General features: G+C 35.5%; 1 protein-coding gene across 1 annotated transcript in view; it reads right to left on the bottom strand.

Moving 5' to 3' along the window:
* The window catches only part of LOC119640153 (histone-lysine N-methyltransferase 2D), a 20,172-nt gene extending 2,943 nt beyond the window's left edge, over nt 1-17,229 (bottom strand). The window contains exons 1-2 of the mRNA XM_038038001.1: nt 15,767-17,229; nt 1,334-1,491 (exon numbers count right to left, since the gene is read on the bottom strand). Coding sequence (XP_037893929.1) covers nt 1,334-1,491; nt 15,767-16,802 — 1,194 coding nt within the window. The 5' untranslated portion in view covers nt 16,803-17,229. The remainder of the gene's footprint in view (nt 1-1,333; nt 1,492-15,766) is intronic.
* Between the last annotated feature and the right edge of the window lie 1,418 nt (nt 17,230-18,647).

Below are 18,647 nucleotides of genomic sequence, written 5' to 3'. Positions count from 1 at the left end.
TGTTTCAGCCCTGTGCCGCCCTTGCATTTACTAATAACAGTTATGCCAGGAATTACCGTAAAAATAAAACTAAAAAAAAAAGAAAAAGAAGAAAACTTGATTTTTCCATAGGGTCGGGTTGCTTGCTTCAATGAATGTGAGTGAGTGCTATGCGATTTTCTGGTATGTCGGCAGTGTAAAGTATGAAATGCTTTATTGAATTTGATGCGCTTTATTCAATCGCAGGCGATTTTCAAATAGATAAATGTACCTTACAGCCAACTGAAGGGATTGGTATTAAGGTATTTTTATTATTATTTTATTAGGCACACAACTCAAAGAGGGTTCGTATTCTTTTCTTCTTTTTTATATATACATATACATATATATATATATATATGTATATTTTTTTACGGAGTGTTAATGTTGGATCATTAATATTCCATGTGTAATAAATTGAAATTAGCGTAATTTGATTGGTTTAATTCTACACTTTATAAATGAGCTGTAAACAGGGATTTCTTCATCCCATTTTTGCCGCATGTATATGATAGAAAATACAACTCACACCATTAAAATTATCTTGGAAAGAATCGTAAAGTTCCAACGTTTAAGGTGCCCCAAGGAGATTTTCGTTAATTATTACGGTCTAGCTAGGGATCATAGCACCATTAACCTGAAATATATATTTCGGTAACTCTTATACATCATAGGTCCGTAAAAGGGATATTTTTTTAATTGTTTTTTCTCCCGCTTTCGTTAGGTCGCCAACTGCTGGAGCTACTTGTATTAATTATTATTGGCCTATTATTGTCATGTATCAAATGTCACCTTTCGGACCCTATATTTGTGTCCTAAAGTCTGTAATAGTGGTAATAGACGGCGCGACGGAGAGCCATTGGTAAATCCAGTTACAATTGCTTTAGATATCTGACAATAAGAGCCTTGTTAAATAGCACGTCCCCTCTCTCTTCTTAGCTTGCTTTCGATCTGTGCTAAGTTTCAACTGCTTCGAGAACACTAATAAAGAAATGAAGAATGAAAAAAGACTGGGCAGAGAGAGCGCGAGAGAGAGAAAGAAAGAGAAAGAGAGAGAGAGAGAGAGAGAGAGAGAGAGAAAGAGAAAGAGAGAGAGAGAGAGAGAGAGAGAGAGTCGTTGAAAAAACCATTAATCATTTCAAAATATTACTAAAGACAAAGCGTTCATGCGGTTCACGTTTTCCCCTTTTTCGCGAACATATATATTGGGAGAAATAATCTTCAGAAAAGCATGCTCTTCATTTAAGGTCTTATCACATAAGCGAGAAATTATCGAGAAATCTTTTACAAACTTTTGTATATAAATTTCGCTTACCTGAGTTTCTGTTAGGCTTAAACCTTGTGCTAATTGCTTTCTTTCGGCACCCACAACATAATGATTCTCTTCGAAAGCGTGCTCCAATTTTAATAGTTGTGTCGGTGAGAAGGCTGTACGTACACGTTTCGGCTTCCGAAATGGTTGCAGCAGAAATCCTGTACAAGAAGAAGTAAACCAAGATTAATCGATAGTTTGGCTAAAGAAAATTTATCATGAAGCGCTCGCTTTATTTCTAATTTCTGAATGAAAAATATACAATCGTTTTGACGAAAAAAAGAAAATCTTAAAGCACAAAAATTGTAGTCAGATTACATGAGTGGAATAGAAGAAAACTTGATGAGCAAAAGTTTGGATGTCTTATGGTGTCTTAAATGCCTCTTCCGATATCGTTTCGGTACGCATGATGAAAAAATATGCAAGAGCTGTCGATATTGGCATGACATTAATCATACTCAAGCTTGGATAACAAATGCGCTTTAGTTAATTCGTGACGTAATTAATGGCTCATACAACGCTCCGTTATATGCTTATGTACATATGCACTCTGAGTAACACTTCGTCCAAGATTGAATGCTGTTGATGGCATAACAGACGAAAAGTCTCGACATAATTAACATGGGAGGGCACTTACGGACTTAATTACTCGAAAATTGTTATATTTCAGAATTTCATCCGAACTAAAACGTACAAGTTATGGAAACGCTGCCGATGAATAGGATTATTAATTTTTTTTTTGTTTAACACCATTGTATGTATTATTTTACTATGTGGAAGTATTACCTTTATCCTTTCCGCCGTAGTATATAACTTTGATATGAAGTTAAAAAAACAAAAGTTTTTTAGCTTTGAACTGTTTGAGTTCTGTGCCAGAGACTCCATGCCCGGAAGTGTTAATTTTCCTGCTTAAGTTGAAAATACGTGTCACTGCCTCGTGGCGGGTGACGAAAAATGGATATGCAACGATAGGCCGAAGTAAAAAATTTCGTAGTCCACACAAGGCGATCTATTAACATACATGTATATATATATATTAGTTTGGGGAAAAAGAAATCCATAATTTTTTCGGTAGATGGCTGCACTGATAGATTTCTCGTAAAGTATCGATCAAACAATTTCAGATTTATGCTCGTTGGAAAGGTGACATTTCGCAGTAAAAAAAATTCTTTTGCTGTTTTTTGTTTGGTACATTCAGTTGTGAGTTACAGCGTATTAAAAATGGAAGTGAACAAAGAGAAAATGCGGTACATTTTACAGTTTTTCTTTGACAAAGGCGAAAATGCAAGCCAGGCGGCTAATATTGTGAATGGTGGTTATGGTTCCGATACTGTAACAGCCAATTATGTGCAATTTTGGTTTCGTAGATTCCGTTCAGGAATTTTTGATGTTAAAGATGCACCTCGCACAGGTAGGCCGGTGCTCGAAAATGTCGATAAAATCGGAGAAATGATCGAAGTTGACCGGCATGTTAGCAGTCGTAACATCGCCCAGGAGCTAAAAATCGACCATAAAATAGTTTTAAACCATTTACACAAAGCTGGATTCAAAAAGAAGCTCGATGTTTGGGTGCCACACCAATTAACAGAAAAAAACATGATGGATCGAATTTCCATCTGCGAAGCCTTGGCCAAACGGAATGAGATAGACCCATTTCTTAAACGGATGGTGACTGGAGATGAGAAATGGATCACATACGATAACCCTGTGCGAAAACGATTGTGGTCAAAGAGCGGTGAAGCACCTCAAACGGCCAGGAATGTTTTGCTATGCATTTGGTGGGACTGGAAGGGAATTATTTATTATGAGTTGCTTCCATATGGCCAAACGCTAAATTCTGATCTCTACTGTCAACAACTGGACCGTTTGAAGATAGCGATTGACCAGAAACGGCCAGAATTGGCCAACAGGAGAGGTGTCGTGTTCCACCAGGACAACGCTAGGCCATACACATCTACAGTGGCTCGCCAGAAACTTCGGGAGCTTGGTTGGGAAGTTTTAATGCATCCGCCATACAGTCCGGACTTGGCACCAAGCGATTATCATCTTTTTCTTGCATTGCAAAATTTCTTTAATGATACAAAATTGGACAATACGAAGCATGTTAAATAAAGTCCTGAAGTTCATATAAAAATAATGGATTTCTTTTTCCCCAAGCTAATATAACATACATATATATATATATATATATAACATACATATATATATATATATATATAACATACATATATATATATATATAGTTCAGTTCACCAGGTATTGGTGAAGCTATCCTATATGAAGCACGCTTTGGAAATAGCTATATATCAACTACGTTTTTTGCATAACGGTCCGCTCCAACTCGACGAAAATATCGTTGGAGAACGCTAACAGCAATCACTGATAACTGCGGCAATCGAGTCATTTACTAGAAAGGCAAGATAGTCATGACATATCAAAAAATATTATAAAACAGTCTTTTAATCCGTCAACGGTATATCGCAACGGTATGAAATGTTCGAGGTAGAAACTTTAATTAACCAGAATATATCCCGAGTTGTTGGGACTTGCTCATTTGGGAACTTGTGGCCTGCGTCTGTTCTTATGACATTATCTAAAGATTAATTCTTTCGACAACAGCCTCCAAAGGCAAGTTCTTCCCAAACACCATCCATATGATGTCGCATTTCCCGCTTCCTACTAAGACCCAAAGTAGGCATTCAATTTTACCCAAAAAGTCTAGAAAATTAACAGGCACTTCCAATATTAACCGAAAGAATTGTTGGTTTAAAAGTTATCCGGGATCTTTCGACTTCGAACTGGACGGTATATAACAAATTAAGGAATGCCATTGTAAGATTATTATATCATGATAAGATTAAAACGCTTTGAATACCCAGTCATATCGGTCTGGCGGGTAATGAACAAGCTGATCGAGCAACGAAGTCTGCTGATTCTGCATTTCGGTTTATGGACTATATCGCGAAACTGTTTTTCTTCCAAATATGCACTGCCAAAAAGCTCAAAAGAAAATTATGGAAGCAATACTATGACCAGTACAACTCCTCTCTTAACCCACTCGTAGTTCCGCCATTATATCAAATAAATATAAATATTTGCAAGAATTCGCTTTAGCCATACAATTGCAACACACCACACAATAGATCCTAAAGAAATCTTCTTCTCCAAGCTGCAAAAATTCTTACAATAAAGCGCATTCTCTATGATTGCCTAAACATGTTCGTTATCTTAGGAACCGCATATCGCATCGGGATATCTCTCAATTTCATATATTATTTTATTAAAACTACCAGGCTCAATATCTAATTTTATTTTCTAAAATAGAGCCGATGGGATGATTAGTACCTCAAAAAGTCCGGGACTAAGATGAAACTTTTTTGATTCTTGCAAGTCGTCGGAGCTTTGGAAGTCAAGCAAAATCTTAACTGTACTCTTTTCATTTTAGAGTTCAGTTATCAGTTTAGTATTCCGACTTATCGCAAGGCTTCCTTTGATCGTGTAGCTTACTTCGTTAGCACTATTCCCGAATTGTCATTACTTTTTCCAATACTTTTACCTGCGGACAACGATTCTACAAGTTTCGTTATCGCTGCTTTTCCATAAAACAGCGGTATCTGTTTTCTACGAGCATACACTCATAGTTCTGCTTTTTAACCGTTAGATTAAATTTCTAAAATTAATCCTTTCCGTAGTGCTATTGATATTAATTTTTTTTTCTAATCGTATTTGTTAGTAAATATTTTTTTTTTTTAGTTAACTTTAAGAAAATCCTTATGTTAATGCGATGTACATTTCAGTGGCAATAAAACTTCCTAATTTTACTGTGGAATAAATCAGCAAATCACTGCTGTCCGCGCCAGAAGAGCGATATAAGTGTACAAAAACGATTTTATTAACCATTTAAGACTTAAAAACTTTGCAGGGGATCGTAAAGTTTCTGTTAAGCTTTTCATTAAAGATCGGCCAAAACATTTCGCTAAGAAAATAATTAAATGTTGTTTGCATTCGGGGTACAAGTTAATTGTCCTCTGAAGCCAAGAAACCAAACAAAACTGTAAAAAAATAATCATCGGTTTTATCAATCAGTCTCGTCTTACGTCTGTCTATCAATTATATTCCGCACAACAAGTAAAATGAAATAAAATACAGAAGCTTCAATTTTTTTATTATATATATGCAAAGTTGAAGGAATAAATAAATGGGCGGGTGTCTTATCAATATTTAAATTTTTTGCTCAATTGAAAATTTTACAAAGGAAATGCGCGGCGGCGGAAAAAGAGCAAAAAAAAGAAAACAATATCTAAAGCTTTTGCTGATGTTACTTCAAGCAAATGATTAAGAGAGCGAGAGAGAGCGAGAGAGAGAGAGGGAGAGAGAGAGAGAGAGAGAGAGAGGGAATTAAAAAATTGTAGTATAGAAGTCAAGCGATCATGATAATGTTAACCATGACGGCGCAGTTGGTTAAAGGAAACGCATCTCATAAAAGGCAAACTCTTCGTTCAGGATTTTAATGCCTTGCGTTGTTGGCTGCTTACTCGCTTATTCATATTTTATTTTGTGCATTTAATGCCTTATGTTCAACAACTTTCAAGAGTGTTTTTAATATATTTCACGATTATATCAACACTTTATAGTTTTTGAGGTTTTTTTCTTCTTCTTTTTTTTAACTGCGACTATGATAAACCCCCCCTCCATACGAGCACCTAAAGCATGTAAAAGAAATCAAATTGTTTGACTGACTACCGACGTCATCATTATCGGTGTTTTCATAAACAGATGCATGACGTTATGTGTTATGTGGCAAAGCATAAGAGTTATGTTTTTCCAGGAACCGTTCAAAATTAATCTCTAAACGCGTAGTAATTTCATGACTCTCTATGCGTGTGCATAAGTGAGTGTATATGTGTGTGTTTGTTTGTTTATAGCGATGTCTATATAAGGCAAAAAAGTTCAATTAATTGTACAAAAAGGGCGTTATTCATTTTAAGAAATTCACTTCATAACAGACGGGGGAAGAAGAAAAAAGTTGTGGTTAGAGCAACCTTTTCTTTGATTATCATTAGAATACACATATAATACAACAACAACAACAACAACAACAACAGCGTTGTTCCTATAATCCTACATAAACATATGCGTGTAGCATATGAGTAACCTTTTTATACTGCTCAACAGTATATTAAGTTTGTCGCTCCATTAGTTATAACAATCAAAAGCTCGATCAAGTGTCTTGTAAAGAGCGGTGTTTGGACATCTGGAGAGATTGCTGAAGTGTCACAATAACGAACATTAAATTAATATCAGCCTATACGTCGTTACATTCAAACTGATCAGATTACAGGATAAGCTTCTGAACAGCGGTAAACTGAACACATTTAGCTCGCTCAGATTTAATAAAAAAAAAAGGAACATTAACATAAAATTTCAGAATGATATTTAATTGTGGCATCCTATCATGGTAGGCCTCAGAGTGGCTTTATTAAGCCATATACAATAAATATATCGGGTTTCTCCAGTGCAGTTGAGGCCCCTAGTTTATAGGGATTGCCCAAATCTCAGAGCGACGCCGGTTACGCAAAATTACCTCATCAGATGAAGTTTTTAATAGGTACACACCTTAAGTAAAAGGAATATCTGTGGTCTCCTATCCTTCCCATGATTCATTTGCGTATATCCTTTCAAAATCGAGGCCAATACGAGAAAACCATGAGGTAAATATATTCTTGGGCTTAAAAATGTCTAAGACAACCCTGAGATGGGAATTAAATGTGGGACTTCAGCGCACGACAAAGGCGGGTTTTGAGGAATAGGCAACCGAAATGCATGGTGTGAGAATGGTTTAAAGTGTTTTGGAGAGAATTAAAAATCACATTATGCTGCATTTTGCACCTGTACGCGGCTGAAATAAAAGGACTCACAGGGCAATGCAGAAGAAATGCTATAGCAAGGCGGGCGAAGAAGGCATGACTGCCCAGGTGGCTTATCACAAGCGCTTTTTAAGATGGAGGACAGTTTTGTTTTGCCTTAATGTAATTGTCCGGAGCCTTGCAACTCTCCCAAAATAAAATAGAATTTCTGCTTAATAACAACTACAGAACTTTTCAATACACTCCTTCTTCGCCACCAACTTTACACTTAATCATCCAAGCATTTCGCTATTTTATTAAAATCATAGCTTGGAAAAAAGATATTTTTCTAAATTTTTAATTCAGACAATACGCCACAGAGGAATCATAGGGATGATCAATGATCGGTTCCTGAGGACCTCACTTCATATAGTTATGTTCGGATCGTTCATTGCGAAGGATGCTTTACATTAGGAAGCGCCTGGCTTGTAAAAGAAAATATTTTTTACAATCGGGAGAATTTGTTTACGCTCAAAATTCTTAGAGCAAGCAGACTAGAATCTGCGACAATGAGACTTGTTTGATTTTTAATTGTGGGAATTGAAGTCGCGAATCCAATGAAAGTAATGAACACGAATTTAATTGCTACCCTTAAAAATTAATCGAGCTTCGCATTACGTTTGGGCTCTAAGATGCAATGAAACGAAGTCCACGGTATACATTGAATTGCGACTTTCTCCGAATGCTTGTCTAAGAGATATTTGCACTAAATGAAGAGATTCACGCATCACGCACGTGCAAAGCTTTTCTACCGTGATCTTCAAGGATGGTGGGTGTATACGTGAAAAGCTACAATGACAACAATTATTAAGTAAATTTTAGGTAATTTTAAGTACATTCGTACCAAGTTTACAAATTTTCCCGCCCCTTAGAAATCTGTCTCCCAGTTAAACTATTATAATTGGAATTCGTTATCATTTTTCTGATAATTTTCGACATTATCACTAAATACCTTTTCGCCCTTTGAGTACGTAGGTAGGTTCGCTTTTTTGATGAGTAAAAAATTTTCCGAAAAGAGTTCGTTTCGTTTGTACTTTTTCTGATCATTATAAGATTTCTTGATGTGGTTCACTTTTCAATGGATATGTTCATCAATCAATGGGAGGAAAAGCGGTTAGTGTTAGGCAAAATAAGGGTTGCGGCCATCTTAGCACACTCTTAATGAAAAGGTTGCAACAAATCCTCCGTCATGAGAGGGTTTTCGTAGCGAACGCTAAGGTCCTTTTAAAAGTCGAAATCTTGCTGATAGGGATTCAAAGGGAATCTTCCTTTCTCGAAGGCCAGGTTAACACTAATGAAGATTGATTGGAGGCAATTCCAGGAAATTATAATATATATATATATATAAAGCGTCAATGAATTCGTTTCAAGCCAAGGATATAAATACTTTTCTATTATTGTTTTAATCCACTATAAAAGTAAAAAAAGAAAACATTTTTTCTCTTTCTCTATTTCTATATAAAAGGTTAATCCTCTTTATGTAACACCTTTTGGGAATTGTCTTAAATGGTTACAATAACAACCGTAATAATAATGAATAAAATCAACGAATAATAAAACTTGAACTCAAGCGTAAGAGAACGTAAACGTAAACGCGTTCGTTGTTGGATTATATGACTTGAAAATATTTTTCAATTCTTAGAAAATATCGTTTTAATTAACTTTGGTTTATATTTTTTTCTTCTATTTTATTTTCGTTTTCACGTTGATGTTTTACAATTTCGTTGTAATTTTCCTAATAAAACGCATTTTTTGGTTTTCCTTTAATAGAGAAATCATTATTATTATTATTATTATTATGCCATCAGTTATATATAACACGCACTATGACTGATTATGCTATATATATATGTATATGTATATCAAGATATTCGTAAAAGAAATTTTTACCTGTCCATCGCACTGTTTGCGTGAATTTTACATAAATTATTGTAGATTTTATAGAAGAGTCATTAAAGTCTTGTAACATAACGATAATTGTGTTGTTTAACATAAATAAAACTTAACTCATGTGCAAGTGAGTGCATTCATGTTTCTTTATATAAACTTAGGAATGTAAAGGAAAAAAAAGAAGCATTTTATTATATACCCAAGCGGTCAATTTAAAGTCCCTTACAAAATGGTAGCCTTAATGTGTGTTGTTGACTCTACGTTCTACGCACGTTGAAGCAAACGTTTCATCAAACAATTGTTTCGTTTTCTTGCCAACCTACTCTTCAACTATTTTTATATTATTCTTCATAAAGAACATTCATTACTTTTTGCTTAATAAACTTTCTACAAACACATTTAAACGCCGTCGGTTAAATATTTATGAAAAGTTTTTCTTTCTTTACAAAAGAAATAAGAAAATAATATCTTTCCCAGGGCTAGCCTTTAATACCTCAACCAACGCACCATCGCAAATCAATTAGTTGTGTATTAGAATTACAAAAATATGTCTCTTCGATATGGGCGTGGCAATTTTAGATCTTTTTTGTATTGGTGTAATAGCATGCCCTAGATTGTATTTGTACCGGATGCTAAGTCAAATTGTTCTAGCGAAAGGCTGTCGTTTATAGTTCTTTGTCCATTGTGTGGATGGTTGTGGGCGAATGGGAACCGTTTGGAAATTGGATTTCTGGCCATTAATCAAGTTTCTATTGCAACTGTTTTGCTATTGTGACGACAAATGCACTGAGGAAAGTTTTGAGCAGCATCGTGCGACACAATCTTACCCTGGTCAGGCGTATTTTTAGATCTGTAACTAATTTTGAAAGAAAAAATTTATTAACTGAAGATGATCAAATATAAATTATTTAAAGCAGATTCTCTCTTTTTCCACTTTCCGGCAGCCTATGAATTGTGAGTTTATCGATCAACAAAGCTTTCGTTATACGGATACCAATTAGCGTTAAGCAGGCCTTAAGTCGGAGCGTCTCAGTCATGCTAAAAGACACAATTTGATGAAAACAACGGCACACATTTCACGTATTAGAGTTGTCGGTGCGAAATTAGCTTCACCGTGGATAGGCCACATTTGGCGTTTGCCTTTGGTTCGCATCTCTGTTAACATAACTAATAAAAAGGTGGTGTGATTATGAAAACTAAGGAGAAATGGGAAATGCAAACAGTAAGTAAAAAGCCAAATCATTCCTTATGTCTTGAGAAATGGAATAAAAGTCTGCTGTCACATCATTTAGCACAACATGTATCCACAAGCTCGGGGAAAAATTACAATATACAAAGTATACCATAAAAAAGTTTTTTGATATGTTTTAAAAGAGGCTGAAAGGCCTGTGATGTCGCCTCAAATACATAAGGCATTTTTAAGGCATATGAAAACACGGAAATTGTATTAATTTTTTAAAACTTTTTATAATTGATTTTGTGTCTTATTTGGCGATTCTGATGGTAATGAAGTCTGAAGATAACAATGAACTTTAATTTTTCTAATAGCTTTCAGCGTATTTTCAATAACATCAACAAAATTTGAGTAGCGTTCTGTCTCTAAAAATTGTTTGATGAAAGTGGATTTGTATATTGCAGTCTTCCAATGTTTGTGTGACTATGTCTGACAGTTAGTAGCAATGCCTTAGTTTTTGGGTTCTGTGATCAGAATTAAAGGTTTGGTTTCTTTTACATGCTCGTGTTCCCTACTAATTTTTAATCGTAACGTGGCGAACACATTTTCAGCAAAGATATAAAGCTCAAAAAATTTGGCCTATCTTGATAGCATGTATTCACTCTGGTTTTCAGTTCATTGTTTCAAAAGCGCTGGGCAACAATCGTTCCATGCATTCAAAGGATAAGTTGAATGACATGTGCCTGTGGATGACTCAAATGGCGTTATGTGCTCGAACATTTCGGTTCAAAGATCTCCAAGACATCACCATGTCTCTATCCGATAACACCGTAGACATAATTTCTTCGGCCAGTTCCCTGTTAGCTTCCATTTCAAAGAAGATGAACTTAGGGCCACTGACGGTCAACTGATTGGGATAATCACTCAAAATGACTTGATCATCACTCTAATCAAAGAGGGGGTTGACTGGCAACCGTTTGCACAAGCACACAATTGAGATGAAGACGACGATTGCTCGGGAGAACCGCCGTTTAGATAAAGGTTTTTTTTTCTATCGAAACTGTTTGTCACTCTTCTCACAGGGTGTGTTGCAAAGCTTCGGCATAGAGATATTGCAATATTGTCCAAAGCTACATAGCGCTAACTACAAGTTATTTTGAAAATTCTTCTGAGAAGAACAAACTCTATATATCTCTATACCTCGATGGTCGATTTTTCGGCAAAATTTTGAAATAAGTCTGATAAAGTTATTGAAAGGCAAAGACCTAAAGACCAACTTATAATTCAGGTCATCTCAGACAAGGTTTTTTAGAAAGTACAACTCCTTGTGAGACTTCAATTCTTTTTACTTTACATATAAACGTAGGTTTATATCCTATGCTGCTAACAATTTATTTCGGAAACGAGTTTGTGTTTGATCCATTCTTCATTCTCTCCCACATTAGGTTGAATTATTTTGCTCCTCTTTTTTCTCTTCATTTCCTTGTTAGAACTTTAACCAACATCCTTGCATTCCATTGCTCCAATTTATCGTCTTTTGAGGAGATATCGTAATCTCTGTATAAAACGCTTTTAAATAATGATTTCCAGATTGTCTATGTGTTAACAAATAAACTAAGAAGAAGCAAAAATATCACAACAGGATATTTTACTAATTGAGGACGAAATAATTTCAACTTAATTTGACAATGACGGAAAAATAGTTGGCACGAAACGTGTACTTTTTGATAAGAGCTCTTTAAAAAAAACCTTAATTTTTTATATCACTTCAAACATAGTTTCTAAATTTAAAAATAAGCGAAACCAAATTAATTAATTAATTAGATAACATTTTAAAATAGTTATAGAAATATTTGCAATGATAGCAGTTGAGCGCAGACACTTAGACAGTTTCCATATTCCCGCTTACCAATAATTGTTTAGGTCTCGACGCATTTATTATTGATTGGGTTAAATACAGACATAAAAAATTATATATATTTTTATGCTTTTTGAATTTTTATATCATATCGTGTTTAAAACAGTGTAAGATATTTCCATTCATTTTGCGTGGTTCTCTTCAAACAAATAATTTTTTTTTTTTGCTCAAATTGTCAGTTCAGACTTTACGCCTATACCTTTTCGTTTTTTAATATCATTTAAGAAATGCAAATTTTTCGATTTGGTCCTATGTTTTGAAATGACTCCTGTCCAGTGAAGCAGTTTTTTGAGTTTCGAATATAGTAGGAAATGAGACGCTGTTAAAGCAGAGCATGCGATATGAAAGCAGGGCCGCGACGCCGCGAACAAAGGGATTGCGAAACACTATGAATTGAAAGCCACGAAAAGCCAACTAAAAGTACGAGAAGATGCCTGATCGGGCTAGAGGTACATGCTTATAAATCTGAGAAATAACTGCACGAATAACGCTCATGTAATATTATTGTCTATCTATAGTTGAAGCCGGCGGAAGAAGTTCATAGTGCATCAGTGCAATCTTAAAAAAAAACCCATGCTTGCTGCAGTTTGATCATATATACTTATATAAAACCCTAACAGTGTTTTTTTTTTTTAATTACAAATCGATCAAGGGATGCCTAGTATTCGTCATAACATGGTGACGGCCAGAAGAAAGATGAAGTAAAGAAAGGGAATGACATGTGACTCCAATTAGTAAGTCATCCCTCCCTTGCCGGCTGAACACGCACTATAGCTACGTCCAAAGTAAACTCTACCGCATTGAGATTTAAACCGCTGACTTATTAGTCATGGTTCTTACCTAATCGGCTATACGGCTAATCTTGCAGACAAGCAAATGTTAGCCAATAGCACAAGTTAGTGCACTTACTTTATAACTTCATGACGTGGGTCCGCCATAATTGAATAAAATGAAGTCTTGCCGCTACTTTTTGTTTGTAGTGAGACGACAATTAATTTCACAGAGACAGAAAATAGTTCGAAGGTAAGGCTCACGAACTTTCTGCACGCAAAGAATTAAGGATATACGAGAGAGTGTATGTGAACATTGTAGCGCTTCCTTCGTAATTGTGTGATTTTTACTTAAACTCAAGGTTAAGGGACTCAATGTAACTTTCTTTGCTACCCTTTCTCTTTTTGTAGACTTGTTTAATGTTGTATCCCTTATCGTAATATTTTATATTTTTTAATATCAACTCATTTTCATCTCTTTTTTTGATGATTTCAGAAACTACGTTGAGCCGAAAAAAAATTCAACATTAGAGCATGCCCTTGTGTGTGTACTTTCGGGTAGCGCTAGTCTGCCAGAAGTGATGGCTAACGTTCAACTTTCTGATGCGTAACTAATAGGTAAGTGAATGAACGTTTATTTTTTGCTTATATAACTTGAAAAGGCAGAAAACACTCTTGATTAAGCTAAGTTGATCACTATTGTGACATAATTATTGTGATTTTTGCTGAAAGCTTTTTCCCCCTTCCCTTGATGTTACTTAGCTATAATAGAACTATAGCTCGTAACGGATGCATTGATTTAAAATAAAAAATTAAAAAAAAGTATTTCTTTAGATTGATTTAAAAGGCAAAAATCCTATCATCGCATAAATCGATTCTGATTAAGGTCACTTAATTGTATTAAGCAATTAATTTAATGAATTAATTACAAATCGCGAACGAAGCTAAATACAATTAAACTAATTTTACGTTTAAGCGATTTACGGGACTTGATTTTGCTAAAGATAACGTTCACCATAAACGGCAACAAGCAACGAGAACAACGAGTACACGTTTGATATTATTTGATATATGCAATGTAATTTTAGACGAAAACATAGCAACAGCAACAACAACAGCAACAACATATGCAATGCACCCTAACACCAACACAATTACAAGCACGTCATTAAAAAAAAAAACAGAAAAAAGAAAAAAAGCATTAATACTTAATTAACGAGTTGCATCAAAATTAACTCTTAAATGCGAGACCATCAATTTGTTTGAAACGAGCGTATAACTAATAATAAAAAAAAAAAATATATATATATATATATATATATATGAAATAAAACAACAACAAGAATATCAACAACAATGTAACCGACGCAAGCAAGCGCATATAATAATATAAACGATCAAGTTATGTGATTTGCGCTCACACATATGCATACACAGCCAAATACACACGCACACACACACACACACAAACACACACACATGCAAACACACACGCTAATGCATACGCTTTTATACAAAAGCACCTTGTCTTTTATGCGTGTGTATGTGTGTTGTTTGTTAAAACTAAAACCTCAATTAAAAATGCATTAGTAGCCGTTTAAATTACTGCCTGCTATACTCTCAGGGTATATAACTGCCGGGAGAATAGTAGAACAATAAGATATACATATGTATATATATATATATATATAAATAAATATATACGTACATGTACATGTTCATGTACATGTAGGAATATATATTTTTATATATACATAAAATTGTGTTTGACTTTCTGTTTTTCCATCATTAGCATAACCGAAATAATTAAAACAAAAAATATAAAACGGTCGGAGTAGAATGGCCGTCTGCTGGCAGCTAGGACAGCCCAGGAGAAGGCATTAAACTGAGGCATAATCGAAATGAAACCTATTATTGAGATACACACATCTGAAGCAAAAAAAAAAGGAAGAAAACAACTTTTTTTTGGGTTAACTGACGCATTAATCGTCTCACCAACTGACTGAGTGACTGACTATCTCTGTACTGTTACTGTTGTTACTATTATTAATACGTGTTGCAGCAGCGCCAGTTTGTATGCGAGTTGAGAGCAAAAAAAAAAAAAACAAAATGTATGTTTTTAATGACGTTTAAACAATTTAATTAAAATGTAATTAATTTCCGACATTTATTTAAACTGGGTTGGGCGTTCACTCTCTCAGTATAAAGGCATGTGCGGACGTGTTTACATATGCCTTTATATTTTACATATACATTTATATATGTATATACACGTGTGTAAGTCAATGGATTTAGCTTAAATTCTTATCTCTTGGGTGTTGTTTTATCAAATTGACTGACTAGCATATTATTGTTGCCTCTATGCATAATTCCTTAGCGATATTGTCGTACCTTGTCGCGCAGTGAAAGTTGAACGACTAAGAAATCATTTCCCGAAGTTTTGATTATATTTTGATCATAAACAATAACAACAAAAACAAAAAATATGGTAAACAGAGTTAGTCGTCTCAATCGAGAAGGGTTTGCGAACTTTTAATTAATCCTTATAACATTTTCCGAACTCTTTCGCCTTTCCCTATAAATGACCTATGATCGATTTCGAGTGACATTTATGTAACGATTAGACAGTGCGGAGTTAGAATCGGCAATAATTTCGAAATATTTTGTATTTGAAATATGCTTGATTTTCGCCATGAATTTATGCATAGATCTCATATACGCGAATAGAGCATGATCGTTCTGAGGCAAGGCAGAGCTGTATAATTGAACCATGATTACCTGGGAAACGGTGCGAAAATATGCGTCCATGACGGCTTAATAGCCACGGATACAAAGGATATGTGTCGCGGATAAGATGCGGATTACCGAACTGGGCGTGCGGATGATGGGATGTGTTGGGAAATAAACCTAAGTGATGAGCGTGTGGCAAATGAGTTGCGGGCGTTGGTGGTGGTGGAAAAGGTCCAAGACCAGCTTGATGCTGATGCTGCTGTTGTTGTTGCTGTTGCTGCTGTTGATGATGAGCCAGCACAGCAGCCATTTGAAATTGCGCCGCCAAAAGATGAGGATTAGGGGCTCCAGCCCCAGGGGGTATAGTTGCTGGATGCGTGGCAGCAGGAGGTGGTGGGGGTCCTTGAGAGTTTATAGATTCGTGAGGACTAGTTATCGGTCGTATTAAGTTTAAATGCGATGGTGGTGGCGGCGGTGGTGGCAAAGGAAATGGCCTCACTAAGCCGGGCGGTAAATTATGTAGCACTATGCCTGCTTTTACCTTTTGCTGATCCGTATCAGGGATCATGGCATCAGCGGCGGGTGAATGCAAAGGTGTGCTAACAGAACCACTATATAGCAACGAATCGCGTTGAGCAGGTGATAAATGTATCGAAGGATCACAGGTAGGGCTTTTGCATTCATCATGCGTTTCTACGTCTAAGTCGTTACTATTGCGTGACTTTTCCGATTCTCTTGCGTTTTCATGTTTATACCGCAATTCCAAAGGTTCCTTAGGATCGTCACCAAACGTATTTGGCACTTGTATTCGATAGTCTAAAGTTCTGCCACCCGTCTCCTTCCTATCGACGATTTGTTCATTTTGCGATGGTTTTATATACTTTTCTGCTCCCACCAAAGCGTCGATACTGAAAGCTAACTTGGGTTTAACATTATTTGAGGCCGTGTTTGTTGTCGTACTAGTGGGTGATGTTATTGCCGCCGGAGCCGATGTTTTGAGAGCTACAACAAAAGGATTAATCGGCACCATAGGCAGCATAGTTAACGTAGGCGGTGGCGGTGGTGGTGGCACGCACGTGACCATTGGCTCTAACAAACAGCTTTTCAAAGTAACCACAAACACAATTGTAAAACAATAGCAAATAATGCTTTAATTATGCTTCGACGATAGTCGTTTCACAAAATCATTAAACCGTTTAATAATTGACGGCTTGAAATAATACTAATCGCGTGCGCGTTTCAATTGAACTTCGGTAATGGAAAATGTCATATGCTTTTAAATGATGGATGCGGCGTCACTCGTCACTCGTCACTTAAACTAAATGCACATACATATACACACGCACACGCACCTACGCGCATACACAAGATTCATTCGACGTGCACATTTTTATTGATCTAGAGATCTATTGAAAAACTAGATTGACGGTAATGGAGCATAACCGTTTGAGTTGAATAGACACAATACAGTTAACGCCATTATTGTTGTGTTTGGCGTGTAGACACTTAACCATATTTAATTAAAAATATTCATTCACACACCAATACGCACACAAACGCAGAGACAAGCGATTGCTTTAGTTTTGCTTTTTGTTTTTTTTTTTCTATTATAACCGAAAGTTGTTAAGTATTTTTGCGTAACACTAACACTACTTGTGAAGCTTATCTTACGTTTGTCATTATTAGCGTTTTTTCGTTAAATCAACATTTAGACGTTGTTTCGTTTCGTTTCTTCTTTTTTTTTTCTTTTTGCTTCCTTTTGGTAGTTTCTTAGCGCTTATACCACAACACGCTTAAAGGCTTAACATGGTATAATTGACTTGATGTGAAACTCAACCAGAGATCACAGGAAATTTTAACAAATAGCTGCAATAATTTGTTGACAACGACACTAGCAGCTGTTACTTTCTACCCTAACAGGGAAAGACTTAAGTTTCGTATTTATCAAGAAAGAGAGAAACGTATGAAAGCTCTGCTGCTGCTTTTAAGGAGGGAAGCTTAATTAAACATGTATTCTCTCTCTCTATCTCTCCCTCTCTCTGCGTGCAAAATAAACAAACTCTCAGTCCCAATATATAATCATTTTTCTCTCTCTCCCTCTCTCTGCCTCTTTTTTTCTCTGTAATATGAGAGCTGGTCCGTTTGGATTGTATTTTGAGCAATATCTGCTATACAAATATGTCAAATCATTAGCAGCAGTGTAGTGGCAATAGTATTAGTAGCAGTAGTAGTAGTAGTAGTAGTAGTAGTAGTAGTAGTAGTAGTGGTAATTGTGTTTGAATTTGTAGGTTGAAATATATTTTCTTGTTTATCCGTTAATTTGTAAGTTTGTGTAAATTTTCGCACCACAGCTTACAACAAAATGAAAAATATAAAAAAATACAAAAATACAAAAAACAATTTGTTTGACCGCAAAGTAAACAACAACACGAGAAGAAAGAAAAATGCTTTAAAGTTCTAGCGAGAAACCATTTCTTCCATAACTTCTTTGCTTAAGCAGAAAATTTATTTATTAAAAGGGGCGGCTCCCATTTGCGCAAAGCACTTGCCTTCATAAACATACATATATATCTCTGCACGTATATGTCCATATACACATAGATGTATATATCTACAAGCTAAGGTAAGATTAAACCTTGTCAGCCATTTAAGCAAACGTTCGGATGCAGGATAGTAGTTATTTGTGTATATGTTCTGTGTCCATGAAAACGTTAGTAATGGACCGTTTTTACCTTTAACTAATCGCAAAACGTTTCGCTAAGGCCATGAAGGCATCCACGCTTTCTTCAATCCACCACTATCAACACTATGACCACAATAAATTCTAGCACGGAAAACGTGATGTATTTTTTTGTTTTATTTTTTTATTTTTTTCATTTCCACAATTTTTCTCAATTTTCCTCATTTGTTTCTTTTTTACTTTTTATGA

Source organism: Glossina fuscipes, unplaced genomic scaffold (assembly GCF_014805625.2).
Source record: "Glossina fuscipes isolate IAEA_lab_2018 unplaced genomic scaffold, Yale_Gfus_2 115, whole genome shotgun sequence".
Classification (NCBI taxonomy): Eukaryota; Metazoa; Arthropoda; class Insecta; order Diptera; family Glossinidae; genus Glossina; species Glossina fuscipes.
This window is presented reverse-complemented; position numbering and strand designations above follow the sequence as displayed.